This window comes from Lentinula edodes (genome assembly GCF_021015755.1).
Source record: "Lentinula edodes strain Le(Bin) 0899 ss11 chromosome Unknown C8R40scaffold_5, whole genome shotgun sequence".
Lineage (NCBI taxonomy): Eukaryota > Fungi > Basidiomycota > Agaricomycetes > Agaricales > Omphalotaceae > Lentinula > Lentinula edodes.
In genome coordinates, this window is record NW_025764311.1 from 208,691 (window position 1) to 235,312 (window position 26,622).

The 26,622-nt window shown below is 46.2% G+C and overlaps 9 protein-coding genes across 9 annotated transcripts; 6 read left to right on the forward strand and 3 right to left on the reverse strand.

The window, feature by feature from the left end:
- Nucleotides 1–1,454: 1,454 nt before the first annotated feature.
- Nucleotides 1,455–3,536, forward strand: C8R40DRAFT_1066612 (uncharacterized protein; the record flags this gene model as incomplete). The annotated part of the gene is made up of 16 exons (XM_046225797.1): nt 1,455–1,476; nt 1,650–1,728; nt 1,908–1,981; nt 2,045–2,077; nt 2,129–2,262; nt 2,333–2,334; nt 2,393–2,454; nt 2,536–2,554; nt 2,579–2,636; nt 2,686–2,723; nt 2,812–2,822; nt 2,884–3,024; nt 3,084–3,099; nt 3,150–3,192; nt 3,320–3,354; nt 3,410–3,536. 16 exons carry the CDS (start codon nt 1,455–1,457, stop codon nt 3,534–3,536), a joined length of 894 nt encoding a protein of 297 aa, XP_046089937.1.
- A 1,855-nt stretch (nt 3,537–5,391) lies between these two features.
- On the forward strand, nt 5,392–6,670 carry C8R40DRAFT_1166824 (uncharacterized protein; the record flags this gene model as incomplete). Its single annotated transcript, XM_046230913.1, has 5 exons — nt 5,392–5,590; nt 5,674–5,941; nt 5,994–6,202; nt 6,254–6,355; nt 6,423–6,670. The coding sequence occupies 5 exons, from the start codon at nt 5,392–5,394 to the stop codon at nt 6,668–6,670; spliced, it is 1,026 nt and encodes a 341-aa protein (XP_046089938.1).
- Nucleotides 6,671–9,353: 2,683 nt separating this feature from the next.
- Nucleotides 9,354–10,195, reverse strand: C8R40DRAFT_1158816 (Spt20 family-domain-containing protein; the record flags this gene model as incomplete). The annotated part of the gene is made up of 5 exons (XM_046229783.1): nt 9,354–9,566; nt 9,617–9,810; nt 9,864–9,948; nt 10,007–10,117; nt 10,163–10,195. 5 exons carry the CDS (start codon nt 10,193–10,195, stop codon nt 9,354–9,356), a joined length of 636 nt encoding a protein of 211 aa, XP_046089939.1.
- A 36-nt stretch (nt 10,196–10,231) lies between these two features.
- C8R40DRAFT_1087337 (cytoplasmic protein) lies at nt 10,232–12,399 on the forward strand. Its single transcript, XM_046227374.1, has 7 exons — nt 10,232–10,394; nt 10,446–10,631; nt 10,684–10,794; nt 10,847–11,179; nt 11,238–11,386; nt 11,442–11,805; nt 11,867–12,399. Exons 1-7 carry the CDS (start codon nt 10,374–10,376, stop codon nt 12,173–12,175), a joined length of 1,473 nt encoding a protein of 490 aa, XP_046089940.1. The 5' UTR covers nt 10,232–10,373; the 3' UTR covers nt 12,176–12,399.
- A 319-nt stretch (nt 12,400–12,718) lies between these two features.
- On the forward strand, nt 12,719–13,692 carry C8R40DRAFT_1066616 (uncharacterized protein; the record flags this gene model as incomplete). The annotated part of the gene is made up of 7 exons (XM_046225798.1): nt 12,719–12,772; nt 12,865–12,915; nt 13,020–13,115; nt 13,207–13,292; nt 13,348–13,470; nt 13,502–13,540; nt 13,590–13,692. 7 exons carry the CDS (start codon nt 12,719–12,721, stop codon nt 13,690–13,692), a joined length of 552 nt encoding a protein of 183 aa, XP_046089941.1.
- A 1,258-nt stretch (nt 13,693–14,950) lies between these two features.
- C8R40DRAFT_1066617 (uncharacterized protein) lies at nt 14,951–16,319 on the forward strand (the record flags this gene model as incomplete). Its single annotated transcript, XM_046225799.1, has 6 exons — nt 14,951–15,040; nt 15,096–15,168; nt 15,215–15,670; nt 15,790–15,825; nt 15,886–16,186; nt 16,265–16,319. The coding sequence occupies 6 exons, from the start codon at nt 14,951–14,953 to the stop codon at nt 16,317–16,319; spliced, it is 1,011 nt and encodes a 336-aa protein (XP_046089942.1).
- A 513-nt stretch (nt 16,320–16,832) lies between these two features.
- C8R40DRAFT_1087345 (uncharacterized protein) lies at nt 16,833–18,197 on the forward strand. The gene is made up of 4 exons (XM_046227375.1): nt 16,833–17,267; nt 17,331–17,827; nt 17,900–17,982; nt 18,037–18,197. The coding sequence occupies exons 1-3, from the start codon at nt 17,169–17,171 to the stop codon at nt 17,955–17,957; spliced, it is 654 nt and encodes a 217-aa protein (XP_046089943.1). The 5' UTR covers nt 16,833–17,168; the 3' UTR covers nt 17,958–17,982; nt 18,037–18,197.
- A 577-nt stretch (nt 18,198–18,774) lies between these two features.
- Nucleotides 18,775–23,145, reverse strand: C8R40DRAFT_1166828 (uncharacterized protein; the record flags this gene model as incomplete). Its single annotated transcript, XM_046230914.1, has 4 exons — nt 18,775–18,822; nt 18,883–20,198; nt 20,266–22,639; nt 22,690–23,145. The coding sequence occupies 4 exons, from the start codon at nt 23,143–23,145 to the stop codon at nt 18,775–18,777; spliced, it is 4,194 nt and encodes a 1,397-aa protein (XP_046089944.1).
- A 741-nt stretch (nt 23,146–23,886) lies between these two features.
- On the reverse strand, nt 23,887–24,702 carry C8R40DRAFT_1158819 (uncharacterized protein; the record flags this gene model as incomplete). Its single annotated transcript, XM_046229784.1, has 3 exons — nt 23,887–23,946; nt 24,001–24,321; nt 24,373–24,702. The coding sequence occupies 3 exons, from the start codon at nt 24,700–24,702 to the stop codon at nt 23,887–23,889; spliced, it is 711 nt and encodes a 236-aa protein (XP_046089945.1).
- Between the last annotated feature and the right edge of the window lie 1,920 nt (nt 24,703–26,622).

The window sequence follows — 26,622 nt, forward strand, 5'->3', positions numbered from 1 at the left end:
CCGTACATTGTGTCTAACTTACTTGTCATATGTTTATACTCTGTTCGTTCTCGTCGGTATGTCTATTTTATTCTTTTTCACTCTTTACACTCATTACTCTAATGCGCTCAATTACCCAGAGCTGGCAAGCTTCTCGCTGCAGCATTATTTTACCCTAAACTCCTGGTTACTTAGTGCAATACTTCGCAGCATACCTTCGTCTTCTATTTCTATTCTTCTATTCACATATTCTATTATCAATTTTGTATAGCACCCTCCATATCCCATACTCCTTCAACTACAGTAGTAATCATATGCTTTAACTACCTTTGTCAGAATTATTCATGGCAGTAGCGTAACCTTTGCGGGCTCATTGTTAATGTTACCCTCCCCAAAACCCCCTAAGACTTGCTTATCTTCCCGCGCTGGGACCCATTTCCGTGAGTACTTAGTGCTTATTGGCTCCAAATCAAGAAGTTATTTGCTAAAATTTAATTCGGGCTCCCTTGCATGGTGTAGCGTCTCACGTTTTCTAGACCCTCTATTGGGCTGACCGTGATCGTTTGGGATGAATTTGCTACTGGTACTTGAAGTTGATTTATTCTTAGCCTGAAACGGATGCCAAGGGGGAGGGTAGCCCATGGGTAAACGACTGTTCTTCACTCTTGTAAAATCTTGCTTGCGAGACTTAAATATTCTTACCGATCAGAGTATCGTCGTTAAATTTACTGTAGCTCCGGAATACAACGGTAGTATATGTACGTAGTCCTATCATTGTCTTAAATCGAAGTTTCTGAACATCTTGAAGTTAGACCGTTTTGGTTGCCTCTCTCCCGCCGCTCAACTTGTGTGGGTATTGTTTCCGCTAGTGCCTTACAAATGCTTTCAGAGATTATAGATATTCACGGAAGACAATATAACTACATCGATGTATAATCAAATGCACCATCCGTACAAAGCGCAAGATTTTCTCAGTCCTGCCAGAACCTCTCGTATACGTACGTATCGTCAATAGCGGCAAACCCGTGAACCTTCTGAACACTCTAAGATAGCTGATATGAACATGGTCATGGAATAAAGGATTGGTTCCAACTACTCTCGAGTTTGCTGTGTTCCTTCTTTATTTGTTTATGATTTGGTGATTGAGAAGTACGAAACTTGTAACTGACTACTGAATGTACTGAACTCGTAGCAGTTAGCAAACAGGTCAGTCTGGGGTTGGCGTCTCAACAGCTTTTGACATTTATGATTTAGTGTGTCGAACTAAAGTAGTACTGAGTATATCCTAGCCCACTATCGTATACTTTCCATACGCAGCTGCTAAAATGTTCCCGCGAACGTCGTGATTGTATAGGGCTAGAGCACTGCTCAGCGAGTATTATCTTACGTCTGATAAAACAAATTGTTGGCTTTTGATCTCATCTCTTCTCAATAGATTTGGCCTCGGCCACTGTTAACAGATGCAAACGATGACAATGTCAAATTTGCGACCAGGCAGTGAGTACTTAGGAAATGACAAAGCCTTGTATATTATTACACCTACAGCTCAACTTCAAATTAGTGGCAGGTGTTCATACTTTGCGAGTTGAAGCGAGTTGGAACGGCCTGTACTAGTTTTCCTGAAAAATCATTTCCTTCCTGCTCATATTGTTTGTTTCCCAATGATATAGGACAGAAGGACAGAAGAAAATATTTTCACCTCAATAAGCAGTTCGGTAACAATCGCTTTGCCATTTCCATAAATATCAGGTGCGGCAACGTCGGACTTTCAATTCATGGGCGCTTATATAACTTTCGAACAGGGCGGCGGGCGGAAAGGGGCTCATGTCAGACTACTATATGTAGGGTGTTGCGTTTGCATTTGTGTATTCGCACCTCCTTTGGCAATGTCGACTGCATCTGAACTGGAATACATGTAAGGTTCCCAGTTCTTACTTTGGATCTAAACCTAAGCACTACATACGTAGCCAATTTGGGGATATCTTATTCAGCTCTGCTCTAGGTGAGTACTAGAGCAATCCGTACATTGGCGTCCCTCTGATCCATTGATTTGTTTGCTCCTTAGCGCTCCTTTATTACGACCATTTATTAACATTAGGTGCGTTCAATCTCCTCTCGCAATTTATTATACACAACCTCGAACCTGTAGACGCCGAAATCAAGTTGATATGGAAGCGGTCTAGAAACTCTAGTCGATATCTATTCCTCTTCAATCGCTATCTTGCGTTCTTCGGGAACATCGCGGCCGCATATCCTGTATACTCGTCTTCGTTAACATTATCGGTGAGAATATGGAACTGTATGATCTTATTGGAATGCAACTTAGGCCGCGAATGGTTTTTTGTTCTGCTAGAGGTCTGTAACGCCTAGTACATGTCAATATCACCGCTGAATCATTAGTTTCAAATCATAGTTGCCGCTATTTGGTGCTCTACCACAGAATATTCATAGCGCTGACGCAAGCTATAGTCACTGGTGAGTGGTTCGTTCTGAGTACCTTGGACAGGCGCTCATTCTATTTCTCACCAAAAAATTGATGATTTACCTTTCTGATAGGCATACTCATTCTAAGAGTGTACGCACTCTATGGCTGTCGTAGATGGTTCCTCGTCTGCTTTTTGGGCGTGCTCGCGCTAGGAACCGCTACAAGCATTATTGTAAGCGTTGTCACGTTTTTCAGTCTCAAAATTCACACTCCGTATTTAGTTAGTTACCGTTAATGGGTTAAATACTTCAAACCTAACGTCCTTAAGCCAGGGCTGTCGCAATGTCTCGTCAAAGCGAGTTCTTTTGCTGTTCAATCCTTTCAATTTACCTAACCTGAATTTTTAGTGGTGGTCCCAGTAAGTTGTCTAACGAAGTTTATCGAGTTTACCTTAAACTAATACCCCGCGTGTTCTCAAGAAATGGCAATAGGATGGGAGGGCATACTTCTTTTAGATACGATTCTCTTTGCCTTGACGCTGTGGAAAGGATATCACCACCGTCTTCCGATAGGCACGAATAGACTAGGGGTCTCACTTTTTGCCGTCGTAGTTAGAGACGGTCAGTGGTGCATCTGTGATTTTTCTAAGTCCAATCGTTAACGATGAACCATTGAAAAGGATCCATCTACTTTTTGTAAGCGAACGGAAATTCTCAACATTCTATTCTCAATACCACTTCTATAGCATTGTGGCATCCCTCAATCTTGCAAACATCATTTCGTTCTACGTACGTCAAGTGAATGTAATCCTTATTCCGCTTTCCTTCACATTGACCCTTCCCCTAGACACCTGGAGTATGTTAATCAACCAAGAATTCATGAAAACGTCTGACACCAATACCCTTTTTTACCCAGCGGTTACAAGGCAACTTCTCTAATTTTGTTGGATGGTGAGCCACATACTCTGATTGATATTGTGCCGATTCGATGATTCGCACTTGGTAGTATATCAGTAACGCTCATGTCACGCATGATGCTCGATTTACATGAAGCTGCCGAAATGGGGATCTACACAACCAACGCTCATGCTTTAACCCAAGATATCTGGGTCGACAGAGGTTATGGCCGCTAACACAGTCCTTCACGCCACACACAAGGGATTTGCTGCTCAGTTGTCATAAAGCAAACCGACAGAAAAACAAACATGTTATCATTATTATTAAGTTATGGAAATAAAAGGCTGGATACGCAGGTATTCTTAGCGTATACGCACCAGATTCGGACTTCGTAGAAATCGCTTTGTTCCCGCTTCCAAGCCTAGTTATGTAGTGATAGGAATTGGTCGTGGCCACCCGCCGGGCTTTCATTCCAGGCATTTAGTATATTAAAGAGACTTCAACTTATCACAGTCTTGACTTGGAGGTTCTGTCACTTTCTGTTGCCGTTGATGCAGTATAGTAAGGAATCTAAAGCTGAGAGTGCCTCGCTCATATAATTGGCGCCAGACCTCTCCTCACCCCACTTTACCATTGCTCCGTTGTGATCGATGCAATCCTCTTCTCCTCAGCCATCTCTAGAATCCAGATCTAACGGTTTCCCACCTGGCTATTTCACCATCCGTTCACTAGCAACAGGACGAAGTTTTCTTTAATCGATATATCCGGTGCTTTGTGTTTCAGAGATTCAGGGAGTGCTATCGGTATTGAAGGTGCGAATACCTCCTACTTAATTCAACGAGTATTTTCCAAATCTTCACAGATAACCACCTTGTCCTCCGACACTGTCGCCCAATCTCACTCCCATTTCCCACCCATTACGCTCATCCTCTGCCGAAGTTCACGTCGAGTTTGCCTGTGATCCAACCTATCCGCTTTTCTCCGCCAACACTTCCTGGAAATTATACCCACTCCATTCCTCTACGAAAATCGAAAACCCTGTATTGACGATGCTTCGGAATTCGTAGTAAGGTCCAAGTTCTTCCAAGGCGGCGCAGTCGCGCAGACAAACATGCAACGCCGGGGCAAGTAGCTAGCAGCGGCGCTGAATCAACAGAAGACGAATGTTTGAAGAAAGACAGAGGAGATGAAGCAGATGTAGATGATTCACTTGATTTGAAGAGGGATGTGAAGATATTGACGATAGCGAAACATTCAGCGGAAGATCCTAGTGGGTGGAATCTCACGGAGCAAGCCAAAATGAGGAGGAAGTTTGAGATTATTTCTCGAGAGCGGTCAACAGACGTACAGGTGGTACCTAATCAAAATTGGTGGTAGGTTGGTGACTGGAATTATGGAAGGCTGTAAACATATACTCATCCCAAGGACGCCAGAAGATTTCACATGACGACGGACAGAAACCTGGCACGGGTACCTCTTAATGCTCTTCGTACATTGCTTCGGTACAGAGGACCTTCTGTTAACTGGAAATCGCAGTCCAACAGGAATTGGGAGAGCGAGACACTCAGTAAGTCACAAGACTGAAATGCTAAATCATAACTCGATGATTTGTTTTATGAGAATTCAGGCAATAAGCTGCAATAAGTATTGATCGATGAATAGAGCGCGGTCCCAGAATCTCGCTGCGGGGCTGCCGGAAACGAGTCGGACTTTCAAACAATGACAGTGTTACTGCATTACTTTCTCCCTGCACGTCGTTGCAGTGAGCATTCGCTGCAGTAGAGATGGTTAGGCCCAGTTGCCTGTGTCACTCCGTTTCTGGATCAAGCCGTGTATCAATCAATCAATCAGATCCATATTCTAGCATGTCATATGTACAAGGTTATATGGTGATGTGGTCGCCACCTCCAAAATACTTAGAGGAAGTGAGCATGAATTGTGAGGAAAACCTTACTCTTCTCCCTCATTATTCTTTGGATGGGTACTTTTCCTTCCTCTCCTACTATCCTTCATTGCAGTCATTTTGTTCTGACCTTCATTCAAGTCATCACCATCTTCCTTGTACGGTTCATTGATCATCCTACTTGCCTAATGGTAGAGACAGCCACCACCACTACTACTCTTGATGATGCAGACTCCAGTGTTTTCACGTTTGCTTCGGCTTGGAACAGTATAACCCCCTCAGACCCATGTCATGGGTGCACTGTGAAACTAGATTCAGGCCAAGTTCTGGATGGGACTTGGCATGATGGATCGGTAGGTGGGAGTACAGCGTTACTTGAGTTTGAAGGTACGATTGTCGACGAGTTCTTCTTCTCTCGTGGACAGTTCAGGGACTCACTCGGGATACAAATCCAACTCGTCACCTATCAGGTTCCGGTGTAACACTCTATGGTGTGACCAATGCCGACCACACGAGCGCATTAAGATTCATTCTAGACGGTGGCTCTCCAGTCAATCTCGACCTCTCGTCAATCCCTCAATCCCCCACCGCAGTATACAACTACCAATTTTTCAGTGCATCAGGGCTTTCGAGTGGTTTTCATATTCTTTCGTGGACCATCGAAAGTAATGTTTCGAGTGCTGTTGCGTTGATTGACTACGCGATAGTAACTTCCGATGGCGCCTCGTCGCCCTCTACGTAAATTAGTCTGTTTCCGACCCGTCGTTTCTCTCACTTATGTGTTTCCCAGGTCTCAAGTATCCTCTTCCCCCTCTTCCACGTCTTCTTCCTCTCCCACCCAGAAATCTAAACCCACAGCTACGACGATTGTTGATGCGGTTCTAGGGAGTGTTGCTGGTGTGGCGTTGGTTGCTGTTATAGTTTTCTTACTTGTGCGACGACGGAGGAAGTCAACTCCGAGTTCGATTCCAGGGCTCGAGAATTTTCGCTTCGATAATAGTAACCAATATTTCTTTTCCATCGTGATTTGGTTTCACCTTGAAATCTTAGATCTGGACAGTCAACTGACGCTAGAAAACGATGCACGACGGGAAAATATTCAAAATACGCCTGCGCTACACTTACCTGTTCGAGGTCGAGTCCGAGACACTGGTGAGTCTTCACAGACTCGTTAAAATTTAGTCCAGCATGATGCTTATTTATCTTGTATATTTATTAGAGGAATCTCCATCCCAATCTAGGTCGCCCCATCAGGCTGAACCTCGACCTGAAGTTCATAATACCAACACCGCCAACACTGCCAATACTACGGACTCAACCAATAGTCCTAGCGAATCTCTACCTCCCAGTGAACCTATTCGACAACTGGAACAGAGGATTCACATGCTCGAACAAATGCTCAGACAGGCAGATCATGCAGAACTGGCACTTTACGCGGGTTCTCCTCCGCCATATTTATTGATCTAGTAAAAGACTAGTGTACCCCTGCGGGGCTCATATATTCTTGCTTATAGCATTTTTATCATGCACTGGCATAACCCAATACATATTTTAGCACCAATCCCCATGACCCATTTTCAAGTTCAAACTATAATTGCAATTATGATTAGTTTGTAATCATTCTGAATACTAACCAGGCCACTATTTGTTGTATTCTTAAAAATTGCTGCATATGAGCCTCATATTCTGCTCTAATTATAATAAGGGGACTATTTGGAATATCATGCAGGCACATATTGGAAGAATTTTGGACAAAACACCCCACAATAATCTCAGCCTTTTCAGGGTGAGGAAATGGGCTCATCCTTGCAGTGTTATGGAAACTATGCACTTTGTAGAAATCACTTTGTCATTTTTGAATAAATGCCAAATGTAGGTGTGTCGGAAGTCCACGCCGAACTCTTCAGTGTTCGATTCTCATATTCGACCTCCAAATTCAAAAAAGAATGTTGAAATCGGTAGTGAAGGATTAGGAGATCCCTGTTAGTCTCTGTATCGATTAAACAAATTTAAGGTTGTCGCAAAATTTAGAAAGGCGCCGAGTCAAAGCTCGTTTGAAAAACTGATTCAAGATGTTCAAGAATTAGGATCCAATAAGAAACTTGGAGGAAAAATCGCAGCATGTGGAGGTCGCGAAGTGAGCGGCTACGAGTCATAATTATGGATAGAGTGATCGAAAAGTTTGATGATACACCAGTTCTACCAAGTCGTAAATACTATATACTCTATCCTCATATCCTGCCATGAGTTCGATATACACTTAAAGCTACGTCTCGACATGTAAGTACATCCATTTCAACCCAACTTTAGCGCCCTGGCGCCTTATGTTGAGCCTGTTGTTGGGCTTGTTGAGCCTGTTGTTGGGCTTGTTGAGCCTGTTGTTGAGCCTGTTGAGCCTGTGCCATAGCATACTGCTGCTGCTGTTGCACAAAATGCTGCTGCATTGCTCGCATTTGCTGTTGTGTCATCTGCACGCTCTGCAACCCCTTCATCGCGGGTATTGCCTGAACACCCGGGACGTGCATACCTTGCTGATGGGGAATCCTCATCGCGGACATCGCAGCAAAGTACTGTTGTGGAAGCTGGCCTGCTGGATAACCAGCTGCTTGGGCAGGAACCCCGTACGCATACATGGGATACTGAGCTGCGCCATGCTGTTGGGATTGTTGTTGTTGTTGAGCAGCCTGGACAACGTTCGACGTAGCTTGTGAAGGCGTTGTTCGTCTCTGCTGCTGCTGGGCTTGGAAATTCGCATGAAGCTGTTGCTGAGCTTGAAGGTTCGGATGGAGCTGCGAGTGCTGCATTTTAGGCGTCTGAATAGGCTGTACTGGCCGTGGTTGGGCCTGGTTCGCTATCCGTGGCGAATTCACACCCACGGCAGGGGGTCCTGTTGCTCGAGACCGAGGTCGAGGGGAATTAGTAGCACTGGCAGCCGCGGGAGGGGAAAGGTGCGAGGTATGCGGAGATGCACTACCACCACTGTTTTGGTTTTGGTTTTGATTCGGATTCGAGCTATGTATGCCGTTCGGCGTCGTCAGAGAGGAAGGTATAGGCGACCGCGTGGCTATGGCATTCGGTATCATAGGACTAGCTCTTGGTATGGCACCCTGCTGCATCGGTTGAATTGGCGCTGAAAGACCCGCGACCTGTTGTTGGCCCTGGGGAGAGTGCGCCTGAGCCTGAGATTGAGCTTGATGCGCCGCCGCTAAACCTATCCTCTGCTGCTGCATCATCATCATCTGAGCTGCTGAATGCTGAATTTGATTCGTATGATTTGCATGAGGCGGGTAGGCTGAATTGTAAGCTTGAGTTTGGGCCTGTGCACTATTGGGGACTTTCGTTTGGCCATTCCGAGAAGGTGGAGGTTGCTGAAGAAAGTTAGCACCTGGGGCGGATGGTTGGAATGATTGTTGAATGGGTTGTTGCGGAAGATGCGGCTGCAGTGGCTGTTGAGGAACCTGAACGGAATGAGCAGGTTGGGGATGTGAGGGAGGCGGTAGTGGTTGTTGGGGATGAGTTGAAGGAGGTCTTGGAGAGGCTCGTGCGGCAGAAGGTAGTGGCTGAGGCTGCACACGCGGTGTCCCGTGCTGCGGAAGATTAACGTGTGGGTGATGATTTTGTGGTGCGACCGGATGAGGTTGCATGTGTGACACGTGCGGCGACGGCGAAAAACGCTGAGCTGGAGTAGGAGTGCGTTTCAATTGAGAGTCTACCGAAGCAGAGGCCTGTGGATTGGGGTAAGCCGTGACGTGTGGTTGAGGAGAAGGAGAATGATGAGGTTGTGTGTTTAAGATCACTGGTGTTTGGGCACCATTTCCGCGATTACCGGTAACATATTGCATTCCTCGTCTCGTAGCCTCAGTATTAGTCGGAGAATGTACTTGGATGTATTGCGACGTCGCGGAAGACGGTGCAGGAGAAGAATGGTGAGAAGATTGATTGGAGGAGATGAAGACCGCCACATCATGGGTTGGAGGGACGGGTGTATGAATTGGTGCACGAGGCAGTATTGGTTGTTGAGTTTGGAGTGGAACGGATCCTGACCTGCGCTGTTCGTCTCGTATTCGCTGTCGTAGTTCCAACTGACGGAATCTACAACGAGGAGACAGTCGACATCAGAACTGGGATATCGACAGATAGAAATACAAACTCACTGTCTGGAAGCCCGTGGACTATCAGGAGCCAAAAACCCTATAATCTTTTCTTTGCGAGCTTTCTCCGCTTCGGCCTTTTCTGCATCGAGAGCGGAGGCCTTTCGTTTAAGCGAAACAGGTGTAGAGGGAGTCGTGACTCTCAGCACATTATTTGCAATTCGAGAGAGGTGAGGGTTTGGATCCAGACACAAGGGGGCTGAGGTAGCCAGCTGACGGAACATTAGATTTTACGAGTGTGAAGAAATACGCTAACACTTACCAGGATACGAGCTTCAATTTCAATAGCCTGAAGATCAGTGAGATTACCGCCTGAATTTGAGTTTATAACACAGAGGTCAGCCCAGAGTGTTTCTGAAGTCGAATGCAAGACTTCTCGTGTCTTTTCCGGGATTTCAAGTGGAGGATCAGTTGGTTTGGTGGGACGGTAGTCTAGGAGGTCCACAATTAAGCAGCCTGTAGCAGGATGATTAGCACAAAATTGTCCATGTATATTACAAGGTTGGTACCTTCGAAATATCGGACTCCAGACTCATGAAATATCTCTACAAAGTCAACAGGTATCCGGTGAGCGCGAACATCGTCGAGGAAGCCCTACATCCGAAGTTTGGTTAGTAGAGCGCAATTTCACTCCTTGGAAGCCGATGCCGACCACATATTGGTTATCATAACGAAATCTTGAGCCAGAATTAAGAGTCCAAGCGTCGGGATGAAGATGGATAGTAAACGACGGCAGTTCTGCCTTGTAACGCTCTAGCAGGCCCTGGGCAGTGTGAGTCACAGGTTTTGACCAATAGACAGTAATTACCTCGACGAAACGCGTCCGATTGTATCCATCCATAATGATACAGGCATTAACAAGAGGTAACAGTAGCGGTTAAAGTAGACGTGGGAATATTTTATCAAGGTCTCTGTCACGCGACTATATTTCTCTATAATTCTGACCGTGACGAATCGATTTGCGTGACGAGATTTGACCAGGCGAAAAATGTCTTATCCTATCAACCACTTGTACACCAATGGAGGGGCAGTTAAAAGAGGTGCTTATGGCTTAATAATCTTATCCGAAAACCATCTGACATTATCATCAGCTTTTATCCTTTCTCCGGGATAAAAACCCCCAAGTCCGACAGATTGCTCTTGACAATCTTTTACCACAAACACCCAAGGATGCTCCCCACAGAGAGATATTTTTCGAGTCAAGATCTAGCGCTTTCAAAAAGACCGACGAGCCTCCAGTCATCCGAGATTTGAAGCTGCTATGCAGGGATCAGTTAGTGAGTTACTGATAGGTAATACACATATGGCTTTCATCTCATTGTGGTCGAGGCTATAGCTCATGATGCGTTCAAAGCCCTGATTAACCTGTCGGATTCGCCTTTGCTAGTATCTACCCTCTCCGAACCATCGTTTCTCAATTTTCTGGTATCCTATATAATTGTTGGTACCCTTCTTCGTCGATACTCTCTCACCTAACCTGACTGTTATCTAGAATCCCCAATCTACACTCGCAGACCTCGCTTCAATGCTGCTCTCAAACCTTACCGCGTCAGCTAGTGCATGCTCTATAGTTATCTCGATGAAAGTCAAGATAGTTACTTCCGCAAATGTACCAAATGGTTTCTTTGCGGTGGATTCTAGAAGCGGTTCATGCCCGGCACCTGTACCGTATCCACAGGGTGAAGAACGAGAGGTCTTGGCACTACCTCTTCTTCTGGATGCATTCGTCCAAGGCGCCAATGTAGAAGACATTCCTGACTTGGCGAAACGCCCGAGGAAAGGAAGCTTGCATTTTCTGGCCAGTGTATTTGCGAATCTCACTTCGGTATATCACTTTCCTTCATTTCCTTGTCTTCAATGATTTTATCTGACATCGTTTCTAGTCTTCATCAGGGCGTGAATTTTTCGCCACACCACGTCCGTCGAACCCTCTGAAACCGGACGTGGATGTTGAATACCCGTTATCCAAGATCATTTCGTTCACTGAACATCGAGACACCATACGTCGAGGTGGCGTGGCGTCTACAATCAAGTACGTCGATATACAATTTCACATCCTCAAAATCGATTGACTTTGATGTGCGCAGAAACTTTGCATTCAATGCACGCGCACACCGCGCCCTCCTCACACCATCAACAGTCCTTGTCACTGTCCCTTCTGAATCATCCAAAGTTTCCACAATAGCCGCGCCAGGCATCGACGCCCTCCCGTACCTCCTCCTGCCACTCGCTGGCCCAGAAGATTTCGATTTCGACGTACAGGAGAAGCTTCCGGAAGCTCTACAATTTCTACCTCCTGATAAAATTCGGGAACCAGACGAAGCCATTCGTTTGATCCTAGTCGAGGTGTTGCTATTGTTATGCCATACTAGATGGGGAAGAGATCACCTAAGGGGTACAGGCGTGTATGAGATTGTGAGGGCTGCGCATGAAGCCGAGAGTGTTGAGAAGGTATTGACTGATGCTCTCACTTGATCAGTCTGCTCAATAACTACCTTATTTATACACTTAGATCTCCTCCCATATTGAACGCCTGGTACAACTGATTAAATGCGAAGAACCTCCCTTATCCGAGGCGCTAAACGAAGAAGACGAATATGATGCACTTCCTGGGGACGGTGAACTTCCTCCTGAAACGAGGCTTATACAAGGATTAGGTGGATTTGGAAATATGCGTTTATCGAACGAAGATACGAGTGGGAAAAAACACAAAGTTAAAGAGCAAGTGAAAGAGGATGATGATAACGATGAGGAGGAATTGGTGATAGAACCGCTTGGTGCGGATTCAGATAGTGATGATGATAGGATTGTTGAAGTATAGAGTCGTGTTGTTTCGATCTCATATACTCTTCTTGACTTTTGAGAAAAGTCATGCTCAGCATCAAATACATAGTACTTCATAGTACATATGTACTAAAGATCTGCGTGAAGTCTCAAGTATCCAGCTGGTCGTCATCGAAACTTGATGCTATCTACGTCTACCATGCTGATACAAGGAATGCTCTCAACATCGCTTGCTAAAGCATATTCCCGCTACCTCTTTAGAGGTTGAAGGGTTTAGTAGAGCGAACTATTCGATCATTTTTGGCAGTAAAAAGCGATCCTGTCATACTTTTTTAGTCATACACACAGCCTTTTCTCCTTATATGCCAATTCATGCACAGTTTCACCGTTGTTTCTGTGTGCAATGCTTGTCCTAACACTTGTCATGTTATTCTACAATCACAACAAAGTAGCTCCCAAAGTAACCTCTTCCAATAAGCTCCTTAGTAGACCGATCCTTACATTAATTTTGGCCATAAATGGCGAAGCTGTCATACAATTTTTGTCATACACACAGCCTTTTCCCCTTCTATGCTGAATCATGCACGCTTGCCTAACGCTTTCATTCTATGAGCGAAACAATCTAGTTCCCATAGTAAACTAATTGGCATATAAGGAGAAAAGGCTGTGTGTATGACTAAAAAAGTATGACAGGATCGCTTTTTACTGCCAAAAATGATCGAATAGTTCGCTCTACTAAACCCTTCAACCTCTAAAGAGGTAGCGGGAATTTTGGCGGTAAATGTCATGTGTTTTCAGTCATGCATAGCCTCTTTCCTTTTTACCATACACCACTTCCCTTTTGCTTAACGGTGCTCAACACTACTAGTGCAACCATCTAGCTTCGGAATTTACCCCTCCAAAATATCTGGAGATTTGTGTGGGATGATCTGTCGAAAGGACACGTATTGGTTCAAGAACCTAAATGGTACGAGCTGGTATGAGTATGAATGGCGAAGTGATTCCATCATACTCAACCTTTGAACGGTAGCGGGCCCTGCCGCTCGCCGGCGCTACTTCGTTATGTAGATAGCACCATTGGCATCTGCCAGCAGATTGAGGGTGATATTCGTCAGCAATTATCCACTCCACTACCAAGCATCTGCACGCCCGTTGTCTGTATCCAAGCTGAAGACCTTGAAGGACCCTGGGCTAATATTGATTTCAAAGGTTGACATTGTACCGCGAATTATACTGGTGGAAGGCGCGCAAAGAAGGTCGTGACTGTAGAGAAAAAAGGGAATTCGGAAGGAGAATTGAGGATGAGAACCCACAAAGACTCAAAACACTTATGTAGGTCTTAGACTGAGCCTGTGCCATGTAGACTCTTGGAGGGCCTAGTGCTGACGGGTATCGATGCAAGGTACGTGTCTTTGTATGAGAAATAATCTTTGACCAATATTTCCCTTTAGTTTTTGCCGCCTCCCCCGCGGCCTGTTCCTTTTTTTCGTCCTCCAAACACATAATATCTCGTTCTGTGCCGTCTCACTGTTGAGAACAATGAAGGCCTCCTGAAATGGGACTGAAAGATTGGGATGGGTTCAAATCAAATTTGAACTGGAGCGGGCAGAAGATGAAAAATAAAAGGACTCGGAGAGTCGACGGGGTAGTGTACTGTACATCGGTTTGATCTGTTTATTCCGATTAGCTCTACTACATTACTAATCGTGGCATACAGCCGTAGATGCACATCTTGCTTGTGGTATTCCATGGACCAAACGTATTTGCACTCGATACTGTATCCTCGTCGGTCCGACTCGGCGCGCTCTACTTACAGTACTGGTCATTGTCGGCCTTACCAACAAACGTTCAAGGACTTGGGTATTTTCTCTTCCCACCAGAATATGTCCCATCTATTTAGGTTTCACCCAAATCTCAACTCGGAATGCTCTCAAATTTCTCGGGGAGCAGGAAATTAATTGAGTTTTATACCGCCGCCTCAAAATCACAAAAATCAATCATGCGAGGTTATCGAGTGATTCGGTTGTCTTTATACTTGATCTTGGCTTGATCAACTGAAAAGTATACCATTGCATTTTGGACGGAACCTGGGATTGGTTCTACATCCAAAGCCAGGAGGCTGGAGTGCATTGCTGGACTCTACTGGAGCTCACTCGACGGGGATCAGCATCCAGCGCTCAGCAGTGGGGACCCTTCACACGTCAGTCATTATATGAAGTCAATTCAAAAGATCCACCCTCAAAGTTTTGAATCTTTCTGATACTCCAACTCCAAGGAACTCCAAATTCGCGAAAAGATACAAACACCCGTTGCGAAGGTATATATGGTTTTGTTTGTGGAAGATCGACCTGCAACTGATGAGTACATATGACTTTTCAGTTTACCCGCAACGAATGTTGATCTCCCTTGATCTTACCTTATATTTTGCTCCACCTTTTGGAGACTTGGAGCGAATTCTATGCGAATTCTCGTAACTAAAGAATCAAGGGTTTCGTTTGGTCGTTGACCTCGTTGCGGTATCGACAAAGTAGCGGTACCTCGGGCGTATAAAAAGCCTCACTAAGATGATTTGTGTCTTCCCATTCGTGCCAACCACTCCCTTTTCTCATCTTTCCCCTTTTTTTGCTGAGTTTCACCGCCAGTTCGGTTGAACTTGTTCATTCTCTTCACAACTACTTACTTGCACTTCAGCTTTGTTTAGAGCATCGTCGTACTATTTCCTTCCCTCACACCAGTCCTCGATTACGGTTCCTATTCTTTCATTGATTTTCGTCTTTTTGAGTGCCGAGCACCAATTCTACTCTACGACACGATGTTGTTCAAATACTCTCTGTTGGCTCTTTTCGCATGCGCAACGACCTCGGTCGTAGCAGCGCCTGTTGCTGCCGATGCTTCCTTGGAGGTATGTTTTATCTCGGTTGTCCCTCCAGCCCGATTTCTAATCCCTTTATTGATAGGCTCGTCACCACAAAAATGCAAATGCCAATGATGCTGCAGGAGCTAATGCTGGTACCGGTACTACTGCTGCAGGTGAGTTCAGAAGCTCATCGTGTTCTCTCCTCCTCAAACCTCATAGGGACTACTGTTGCTGGTACGATTGGTACCAACACTACCACCGCAGGGACAACAAGCACGGGTGCGACTGGTGCAACTACTAACTCCACTACCGCCGGAACAACGACTAGTGATACCGGTGTCGGTGCTACCACTAACTCCACTGCCGCAGGCACTACTGCTGCGAATTCAACTGCTGGATGTACTACAGCAGCGGGCACGGATACGAATTCCACCGCCGTAGGCACTACAACGACGGGCACGGCTGCGAATGTTACTGACGCAGGTACCACCACCGGCGCTACTGCTGGTACCACGGGCAATTCGACTACGGCGGACTCTACGGGTGCCACAGCTAACTCGACCACTGCCGCTTGCACAACTGCGAATTCGACTACAGCAGACGCGACGGGCGCTACAACAAACTCGACCACTGCCGCTACTGGCAATGTAGCGAAGGCTAAGCATCATCATAAGGGTCAGTGTTTATTTCTTCTATCCATATCGATTTCGTTAGGAACTCAATTAAATTCTTTCTTTTTCTTTTTTCCCCTCGTCGCTGTTAATGCCTGCTAACTTGCTCTCTGCCACCGACAGGAGCTGCCGCCGCCGCCGCCGCCGGAACCGGTACAGGTAGATATTTTGTTTCTTTACATTGACCTTGACCTTGAACTTATTTTGCTTTCTATCAAGCCGCTGGAGCTGCAGGAGCCGCTGCCGCAGGTACTACAGGCACGACTAACTCAACCACCACCACCGGGACAGCTAGTACCACAGGCACGACCACCAACACCACGACTGGTACCACTGGAGCAGACTCCACTTCGGCTGGCACTAGCGCGTCGGGGACTACTGTTAACGCTACCACTGCCGGCACCACCGACACGAGTGCAAACTCGACTGCTGCTGGAACAGGGACGACCGGTGCCGACACTACGGCTGTTGGCTCCACTACTGCCGATTCAACAACGGCACTCAAAATCCGTGCGCTCAAGTGGGTATTCATTTGCTACGATGACTTTTGTTTTTGCTCATTTTTCCTTCCCTTCCCTTCCTACCCTACTACCCACAGGGATCTGAACGCTCGTCGTGCCTTGGCCTTGCTCGAGTTCAATAAAATCTATTAAATGCTTGTCAGCAACTGGTAAAATCTCACCAAAGGACTTTGATTAGTACGACGGACTGCTTTATAGCCCATAAGCCTGCTAGTATCTTTATAAATCTGTTCTTCACCTTCCCTTCTTCCGAGCGAGTGGAGGCGAGTGGGCGATGTTACTTACTCGACCAGAAGTTTGGTGGGCACGCGAATACAATGTTCTGCGACTTGATTTGATACGAGAACGTTCATTAAGTTCCAAGCACTATCTGCCAACGGTACTGTATGAGCATGCATTGTATCCATTGTGAGACGAGAACGCAAGGATCGACCACATCGTTCAGATGTTTTGAAACTTCCAGCAAACACGGAAGGAGTTGTAAATGCAATCTCGGGAGTGCAGTCACTGAGTTTGTTGAAGCCACTACGAGCCACTACAGTGGGAAGGAGTTCAGCCGGTTTCCAACGATACATACTATAGAAGATCAGAAGGGTTTATTAATGTGACGCTAAAATGCCTCGCCAATATATTTAAATATTTGCACCAGTCTCCAGTTCTTTTAATTTCTTTACCCTTTCTTCCCCTACGGTTACCTTCTTTTCTACTCGTAGACGCGCAAGCTCGTCAACTTCTTTCTTCATCACTAGGTCTCCCAAGTTCTAGGAGCTCTTTCAACTTCATCTTCACAGAAGCAGCTGTGCTTGTTTCTTTCGTGGTCCTTTCTCATAATTCAGAAGGCTATCACAGTTCCTCACTGCCCATAACTGTGTCTGGAGCACAGTAGATAGTGGACGTGGTATCAGCACCAGGGCAATCGCTAAAAATTTCGCTACTACTTTCTTTACATTTTACGCCCTCTCAATACTATTCATCATCGGCATGTCGTTGACTGTCCAGTCCTGGCCCGGAATTGCCCTTATTTTATGGGCTTACCTCATAAGGATAACCATAGGTGCACCAATTCCTGTAACATCCGAGGTAAGCTATTCACGTTACAATCTATCCCTGAAAACTGACTTTTTTTATCTTTCTATCAACCAGGGTCTTGGTGAAATAGGATCCTTGAGCAGTATCGCTCCAATGGCATTCGCGTTTGCTGTCGAAGCATCCGGGGATTTTATGGATTTCGTGTTGGAGTCTGAGTCGGGACTAGGCCTTGAAAGTCTCGAAAACTCGCGCGAAGATATCTTGGATGCTTTTGATGTGCAGATGAATATTAATGATGCGGAGCGGATTTTAGCACTCGGGGAGCCTGAGCCATTTTACCTGGATTTTGACCTTGATTGCGATTCCGATACGGATGCTTTCGAGGACGAAGACTATGTTGTCATTGATTTCGATGACTATATTGACGTTGATAGAGATGAGGTCTATGATAGAGACGAGGACTACGTCGACATTCGTGAGAACGAAAGCTATGTTGCCACCGATTCCAGCGACAATGATCTGCTTAAGCTAGGCGACGAGGACAATATTGTCGCAGACCTCGATTGGGATAAGGTTCGAACGGAGACGCTCAAGTTCAACCAAGTTAACAGGTGAGTCTTGCGCCGTTCAAGTTACCAGAAGTTTTATTCCGTGAACTGATGACGGTACTATTGTCACGACAGGAAAAGGTCGCGGAGACAGCTGATGAACCCGTATATACCTCCTTACAAGATTGTTTAGGGTCGTATTGCGATTTTCCAGCTTGGTTTTGCTATCAAAGAACTTGAACAAAGAACACTTTCTGATTTGTCAATTCTAGACGCCTGAAAATATCTATGGCTAAGCGCCGAGCAAGACCAATCAACAATTTATGTGACCTCTACGATTGATTAAACTCCTCTCTGTAATTTCTATCTCACTGAGGGACGCTTGTGATAAGACGCAGCGGACAAGATTCACAGACGCAGTGGCGAAGTATCTGTTTATCCACAGAAATTACCTAATTCAAGTTGTGCTTGAAACGAAAACAGACGAAAACCGAAAACAAACCTTTGAGTTGCCCACAAAATTTGTTGCGCAACAATGCACTGGGTCAAGGTCTGATTCAACTAGCTTTCCTGTAACACGCTTGTTCACTAGATCACCATAAAAAGCATATTAGGTACTCCCTTCCAATGAATATCAACTTGTTGACTGACTTAACTAGCCTTGAACGGTGCTGTTTGAGACTCTCAGTTCCTACTCTGTTAATCCATTCTGTTATCAGTATACGTAGTACTTACAACGAAAAGATTGCTGAAATCATGAGCGCGCAGTTACACACGTAGTGTCTCTCGAGCGAGAATTTTGGCGACCAGATTCCGACGTTACGAGAGGTTACGAGAGAGCAACATTCACTCTTCTCAAAAACAGGGTTGGACCCGGTAGAGCCCAGGTAGAGTCGATTTCATGATTATCCAATTATTATGAGTTTGTCGAGCCGTAACAAAACATAGCAAAAGAGGGTATAGATATAAGAATCAAGTCGAAGTCGAGACAAAAACACTACCAGTCAACATTAATTTTTTCCAGCAGCAGTACGCTGTAATAAATATTTATCTAGCATCTGTCAAAGACATGTTAAGCAAGGAACAGAACAGAACATATAAAACGGACAGTAATTCACCTCGTCCATTTCAGCCATTCGTTTGAACGAATCAGCATAAAGTTCTCTTATCTTAGGATGGAGACTATCCAGATCGATCGGTCGACCAAAGAGCATATCGTTCACAGAATCAACATCGCTGTCATTTCGCCCTCCTGGCTTGTTCAGCGTCTTGGGTTTCATCGCCCGAAACTCAATCACCGAGAGCATATGTGATACGCCGAAATCTTCTTTGGTATGGATGGGAGGAGGGCGTTTTGTTGTAGGCGTTGGAGTTTTTCGTTGTTGGTGGGGAAGAGTAGGGACTGGTGCTGAGGTTGAAGGTGAAGTTAGCGGAGTCAGCGGAGGCGCAGATATCAGGGCAGATGTCGGGGTAGGCGTAGATCGTTCTCGTTCGATAGGTGAAGTGATCCCATGGGAATTGGCAGTGATATATCCGGAGCCATCCGACAAGACAGACGCTACCGAGGGATTTCGCCTGTTGCTTGGTATGTTTGTTGGTGTTGTTGTGCCAGGCCGAGCTGCAGATACCGGAGTTGCAGACTGGGAACGCACTTGAGCATGTGCGTCAACCGTAACCGAATCGTCGTACGAATATCGCGAAGACACTGAATCTGACCGTAAAGAAGGAGACTGGACCCGTTTCTGAAGCAATAAATTTCCTTGCCCCTTTCCAACCTTGATCTTGTTCAGAACGCGGTCGAGTTTTTCGTTAACTCCTCCTCGACCTACGACACCTTCCAGGAGATCTCGCTTGTGGCCAGTTCCATCTTTCCATTCCTCTTCTACAATATCGCTGATATCATAAGCAGCACCGTCGGGGAGAACGTACGAATACCGCAATCGGTCGTCAGTATCGTACCTCGAACTTCGTAGACGCACATTTCCAGGTAAAAGGATATCCACTCCCCGCACAGAGTTTGTTTGGGTAGAAAGCATCGCACGTTGGTTAGCCCGGGACGCTTCACGTTGGGCGGCGATGATCTCCTTCCGTGAAGGTTGAAACTGCGACTGCTGCTGTAGTTGCATCTCCGAAGTCCTTGGGCTCAACTGATCTGAGCTCGCATTCGAAGACTGAGATTCTCGATGAAGATTCCGCAGCGCTAACTCGTCCAGCGGAGCAGACATACGGTGGCGGGAGGTGGAATTACGATACGATGTCGCCCGTCGGAGAACGAAGACCGGATCATCAGAGGAAACGTCCTCAAGGGTACCCAGAAGCTGGGCAGAGTCCACGGAACGCCTTTTAGAGTCTTGAAATCGACGGTCAACAGCCTTGTAAGTCGGTGGCCGGCTGTATGCATCGATGACTTTGCTGGATGGAGCCAACTCTTTCTCTGTGCAGACAGACAATTAATCAGTAGTGTGGAAAGAAAACTTTGATCGAGGGGAAGGAAAGCACACCTTGGCCTCCCATATCGACACTCAACCCATACCTCACCCTCGATGAGCTTCTTCTCTTCGCAAGTTTATCTTCGACCTCGTCACCACCATCAACCACACCCTCCAATATTCCGAACCGTTCGAGCCCAATCTCGATGACTTCGGCAACTGTGACATTTTTGGGGAAAACGAAAACCTTGCGACGCAGGTTCATCAGGATCCCAGACGACTGTGACTGTGACGACTGTTGTCTATCCCTCAATGTATGCTTGAACACAATCGCTTCTGTGAGCGGATCAAACACCATGTCGTCAGGAAGATCCTCGGGGTATATGATGACCTGCATCGCAAATCGGAAGGAAGGAGAACTGAATCTTTCTACAGAAACGTTGCCTTGAGTAGAAACAGTGAGATGCCTTGGTGAAGCTCCAACCTCCAGCTCTGAAATGGTAGAAGTATCGGCAGCAATCAAAGTTGTGTCTTCTTCAGCTCCGTTATGCCCAACATCGCTGTCACCATCTGGATCACCCCTTCGGTTCAGATAAAACTTGACCACTGAATCATCCGAAAAGTCATTCATAGGCAACTTTTTGATCGCCGGATGCATCGAGAGATTACTTGAGATCGAGCTGATACTACCCATACTGCTTCTCTTGACTTTGGGTACCTCCATCGCCGCCTCGACGAGACTTTCGAAAACCACAAGGGGTTTCTCCGTGTCGTGAAGGATAGCGGAGGACCCTTCGACCTGCTTGACTGTGAGATAGTAGTCATTGGAATCCTCAGCAGCAGGGAGCCTGAACCGCTGTAAAGCCTGCTTGACAAGTTCAGAAGAGGTAGTCGAGGACGCGAGAAGAACAGTTTTGAAGGTCGCCTCCGTCTGGAGATTTTTTCCTGCAAAAACACGAATGACGCTAAGCTCAGGGATATGGCCGTCGGTAATGCCTTGGTTGAGGATTAAAGATCCTGGTCGGGTACGTTGGGTGGGTGGACCAAGCCCGCTGGAAGAGCTCGAATACGAGTTCAAGGCAGAGACTGACTGTAAGCCATACGAAGGTTGAAGCTCGGGAGGGGAAGACGGAGAGCGGTTCAGGTACTGCTGATACAGTAACTGTTGCTGTTGGTCCCTCTGTCGCAATTGTTGTGATACCTCCGGAGGGATAGTTGACTTCCCTGGTGGTGTCTGTGGGGGTTGGTTATTAAGCCGTCGGGGATCCATCGAGTTTCTAAGAGCGGCTACTTGCTGTTGTTGTTGCTGCTGCATAGCGGTTTGTGTGGTCGGAGAAGAAGCTAGGGTATCGGTGCCAGACACTCTTCCAGAGGACTCATCAGAAGTTTGACTAGGTCGTCCACTGTCTGACACATCAAACGAGGATACAGAGCCGTTTTTGTCCTTCTTGTCTTTATCCTTCTTACGACCAAATATCCCTCCAAATACTGAGCTCTTCTTTTTCTTCCCGTCGTCTCCTTCTGTGTCGCGCTCTTTTCGAAGTTTGGAGCCTGAACCCCCTGCTGAAACGGACTTCGCATAACTCGCAGAACTGACTGGAGGAGCCATCTTCTGAGGTTCCTTCCCTTTGGCTCTTTTTCTGAGCGAGTCTTCCGATTCCTCTTCCCGGAGGCGTTTCCGCTCTTCTTCCTGTTTTTGGAGAGGAACAGGAGTAGAAGTACCTTCGGGATCGCGAACGATACTGGGTGTCATCGTCATGCGAACGGTATCCTGCTGCTCGAGGGGATCCCGACGATGAGCGGAGTTGGATGAAGTAGGACTGTCTTGAGGCTGAGCAAGTCTCTCGCGGGAACCAGATGTACGTAAAATTTGTGGTTCAGGCGACGCCACAAGAACTTGGGGCTGCTGCTGGGCTAGCGCCTGTTGTCGTTGTTGTTGGACTTGCTGTTGCTGGGGCAATTGCTGCTGATGTTGTAGAGCATCTGAAGGAATAGGCCGTATGTTTGAGGGGGGTTCAGCTACAGATCTCGGAGCCATTTGTCTCGCGCGCATTCCTTCAACAGCCGAATCATCCCAGCGCATCCCATCGTCAGGCTCCATAGTCATAGGTATTCCAATTGTGCCAAGTTTTTTCCTCTCTTCGGCAAGTCTGAGCTCCTCCTGCTCCTCTTCAGCGGCAAGTGCCGCATCTTCGCCTTCGTATGATTCATCGTCCCATTCCACGTCCACGTCTTCGTCTTCATCTTCTGAATGCCAAACAGCAGGAAGATATTTATGGACGCGTAAAGAAGCAATGAGTTTAACGCTCTTAGTCGGTTGGGACTGCATGTGCATGTTAGGAGATGGAGACTGATTATGACCTTGGCGAGAGTTGAGATTGTTACGAAGGCGAACCTGCGACAATGCAAGACCATCTTGAAGCTCGGCTTGTGTAGCAGATGCAAGCTGTGAGTTGATATTTAGTTGTTGATCAATGTCAGAATATGCGCGCTTACATCGACATTACGATGCTTGTTAAGCCTTGCCAGACGTTCGAACGGCGTCTCGATGTTTTCGGCAGGAATATAACCGACTTCTTGCGTTTTGAGAACACGAACGAGCCACCAGTAGCTGTTGCTATCGTCCATCAAGAACAAGCTGTCGCCCTTAACAACATTCGCCTGACCTTCAACGGTAGCCGCGAAACTGTGAAGGGAGTATACCAAGTCAAAGTCTATAGACTCGTTTGGTATTGACAAGGAAGACGACCCGTCGTCAACTTCGTCGATATAGTCCTCTCTTTCTTCACCTTCAGAGTCATCCTCCAGTACAGAATGTTCTTCGTCGTCTGTGCCAACGAAGTTCGCAGCATCTGCATGAGCATCTAATTCCATCTGGTCGTCGGCATGAATTTGTCCTCGTAGATCGAATGTGTCGTTGCGGCTTGGCCGCCGCGCATCGATGTTTTGCATTAAGGACTGGGGAAAGACTCGTTGAGGTTGTAAAGACGAAGATAGAAGTAGAAGGAAGAAGGAATGTGGACAGGGCAGTCGACGTGCTAGACGCTCAGGCTGTACGGACGCTGTACTGGAACCTGACTGGAACAAACAAAATGATGCTATTGTAGGATTTAGGTTAGGGTTGACGTTGACAATTCTATCCTTTTCTCGCGGTTCGCTAGGCCAGAAGAACACACAAGAGTCTGAAATAACGTACCTCTGTATACTTTAAGGAACTTATGGTTAACAAGCACTTGGGAACTTGGTCCTCTGATCTTGTAGCATCTCTGTTCGTGCTAGCTTGATAGCCATACTAGGGGACGAAACTACTAGACTACATGCGCTCCGAAGTTGTCCTGTCATTTGCAACATCACTTGTGTTAACAACACTTGAGCCTGTTTGATGCAAATGCAACTGCGTCTTCGACCAGTATTCGACACACGCGTACTTTGCATGAAATTTAATGTAAATGACCTCCAAGTCGAACGGTATCTAACTTGAAGTAGGAGAAAAAGCATTGCAGAAAATTGGATTTAGCAAAATTATTATCCTGTGATTGCCTGTAGAATAAGATCGAGCCACAGGTGGCTCATTGTTCAACGAGTGGAGTTGAAAAAAAAAGATACTAAAGGTACAAGGGGTTTGGTATAAACTAATAATGTGCGGTTTAAGCACAGAGAGCTATCTATATGGAGAAGACCTACTCACCAAAATCATAACTGTTGTCCTTCCTTCATCATCTTTTGTATGTCCTCCAAATAGACCCCAAGCTCCTATACGATGACATTCAGCTCCAGCGGAAATGTGAACAAAACCCTTCGACGTACAGCATTATTAGGTTCGAATGCCAGACCGACCTGCAAAGCTTCTACTGCTTCATCCAGCTTGCCTAAACCAACAAGGGACCTGGCCTTTCTAAAATGACCCTTGCTCCAATTCCGACGGATAGCAATGACAGTTTCCGCGTCTGCCAAAGCAGAAATATAGTCTTCAGATTCAAAGTAAGAAGCGGAGCGGTTCGACAGAACTGTTGATAGTTCCTCCCGCATTAGTTGATTGGATTCCCAAGGAGGTCTTTGCACTGCTATCGAAGCGGCCATGGTATAACGACCGAGAGCTTCTTTATGTTTATGCATTTTATAGAAAGCCTATGTGTCTATGAGTCGGTGTAGTTCGCCGCAAATGGCGTAAGAACATACGTTTCCCTCCTCCTTTGTGTTATTTACTGCCTGAGAGAGGTTTTTAGAAATAACATTGCCAGGTGGCGGCGCTTTCAGATTTGGATTCTGGGCGAGTATTTTCGAAAGCCGATTCAAATGTACATAGTCCAAATTGCATGTAGAGCATTTTTCCTGTTTGTGTGGCTCGCAAAGGAGAGTTGTATTATCTGCCGCAACGATTACTGAGATTGGTCGAAAGTCTGCTTCTATGACTGCCAGGAGAGCTGGATCCGCCGTAGGTAGAGGTTGAGGCTGGGGTGGTCCATGAGAGTGAGATTCGCCAGGAGCATGTGAATGCGAATGCGACATGGTAGCAGATAATTAGAGGGGAGGAGACTCGGGAACAGTACCGAAAAAGTACGTGGCGTGGCAAATGCAATACGATATTAGCGCCAATAGGCGCCTATCTAATCAATAAAGCGATAAGATTCCTCACTGATTTGGATCCATCCTCGCAAATTTAGTTGTACTACATACTGTTCTACTGATGGTCTTGAAAAAAGCACATTCTCCCTTTACCTCGAAACGTGAACAACCTATCAGTAGAAAGGTTCGGTCAACTGAAGGCTTTCCTTATTGGCCTAACTGCCTGCGTTTTCAGCTTAGGAGTCTCCCTTGTTGACCCTTTTAAGTTTGAACAGAATGTTGACGAAATTGCTGCTTGGTGGGGCCCACTGACATCCCCAGACACTGGATCTCCACACAACGAAGTCTGCAAGCTAGAACTGCAATCAGCCGAAACCTAAGCGGCAGCAGATTCCGAACCACCCACCTTCGAGAGAAGTAACACGAATCGAGATTATTGAATAGAGGTACTTCAATCTCAATCCGCGATAAAGAACGTCCCAAAAGCAGGAGATAGAAAGGGCAGTAACTTGAACTGACAGTTGGGATGGTGAAAATTTTGGAAAGCACTGCTCACCAAGGACGTCTCTTGCTTATCGTCCAATGACACAGGTAATATCAACGTCCAACACGGTGATGTATGCTCCACCAGGAATTTGGGAGTATTCTTGAATAGAAGTGAGAACGACATGTGTAGTCGCACCCAGCGATGAATAGAGATTCGGTTTCTGACCTGATGGGAGTACAGCGCAATTCACAGAAAAAAACATCAAGCAGGCCGTGACGCTGATGGTGTTGGAGGAGTCGGAGTTCCCCATGATAGATGTACCGTAACATGTACCGCGCATCGTATGAATAGGGTCTGCCTGGTCTAAGGGTGTCGATTCGATGCATGAAAGAGTGTACATACGAGAAAGAAGGAAGTTACCGTGAATTCTTAATATACCTATCTTTCATTTCCGCTGCTTCTATGTACAACGCGATCTCTGGAGCCAGCCCATTGTAGTATCCCAGAGAGAATCGGCACCGTTCACCCACGGGTGGAACTTGGAAGACCGCCGGCACATCGTCTAACAAATTATTCACTCCCGTCTGCGACTCTGTCCTTGGGCAGACCAGTCGTGCAGCTGGCGCCGATATCGACAGCACTTAACATCAACGATCCGGCGTGGAAGTTTACTAGATGGCCTTGTTTGTGTTGAAAGATATATTCATGGTCCCAGAGAAATAATTACTTGGAACAAGCTCAGCAATTATCGTAGGCATTGGTTCAACGCCCTACATGTGAAAGAGCTTGGATTAGTGCATATATAAATCGCGAGAAGGAAGACGCCCTTTGCCCATAGATCGACGTCAGTTCTAGTCTAATACAACGTCAATACGAGTTTCCGAAAAGAAGTGGATTCATTTCACCCTTTGCAAATCCTGGTTCACATCGTGAACGACGATGAGTATGGGAATGAGAGATAGTTTGGGAAATCACAAGTACACAATGTTTCTTGCTACTAGGATGAAGTAGGTGATCTTCGTCGCATCTCGTTTTGAGAGTATATTGAGTAAGTTCCGGGGTGCTGGACGTCCACTAAGTCCATATGTCGTCCATGTATGCTGCACAGTTGTCTGAATACTAGCGGATAAACCTTCCTCTTACCATTTCTCTAAATCTGCAGCATCATGAAAATAACCTGGTAGTGAGCTCTTTTCTTGATCATACCAATCTGTACTAATGCGGAGCAGGCGGGGGCCAAAGCTACTACGTATCCACGTCAGCTGTAAGAGTTGAAGAGCTGAAAAGTCAAGCCTAGGAGGGACGCCCTATATATGCACGAGCCAAGCTGAAGAGACCGATAGACCGATACTAGTTCGATGTCTTGTGAAAATCAT

Excerpts from the sequence above, each read along its gene's own strand:
- C8R40DRAFT_1087337 (XM_046227374.1), top strand. The coding sequence starts at position 10,374 with ATGGAGGGGCAGTTAAAAGAG. Across the intron at positions 10,632-10,683 it reads TGCTATGCAGGGATCAGTTA|GCTATAGCTCATGATGCGTT; the intron begins GTGAGTTACTGA and ends ATTGTGGTCGAG. Across the intron at positions 11,180-11,237 it reads TATTTGCGAATCTCACTTCG|TCTTCATCAGGGCGTGAATT; the intron begins GTATATCACTTT and ends CATCGTTTCTAG.
- C8R40DRAFT_1087345 (XM_046227375.1), top strand. The coding sequence starts at position 17,169 with ATGTCGTTGACTGTCCAGTCCTGGCCCGGAATTGCCCTTATTTTATGG. Across the intron at positions 17,268-17,330 it reads CAATTCCTGTAACATCCGAG|GGTCTTGGTGAAATAGGATC; the intron begins GTAAGCTATTCA and ends TCTATCAACCAG. Across the intron at positions 17,828-17,899 it reads AAGTTCAACCAAGTTAACAG|GAAAAGGTCGCGGAGACAGC; the intron begins GTGAGTCTTGCG and ends TTGTCACGACAG.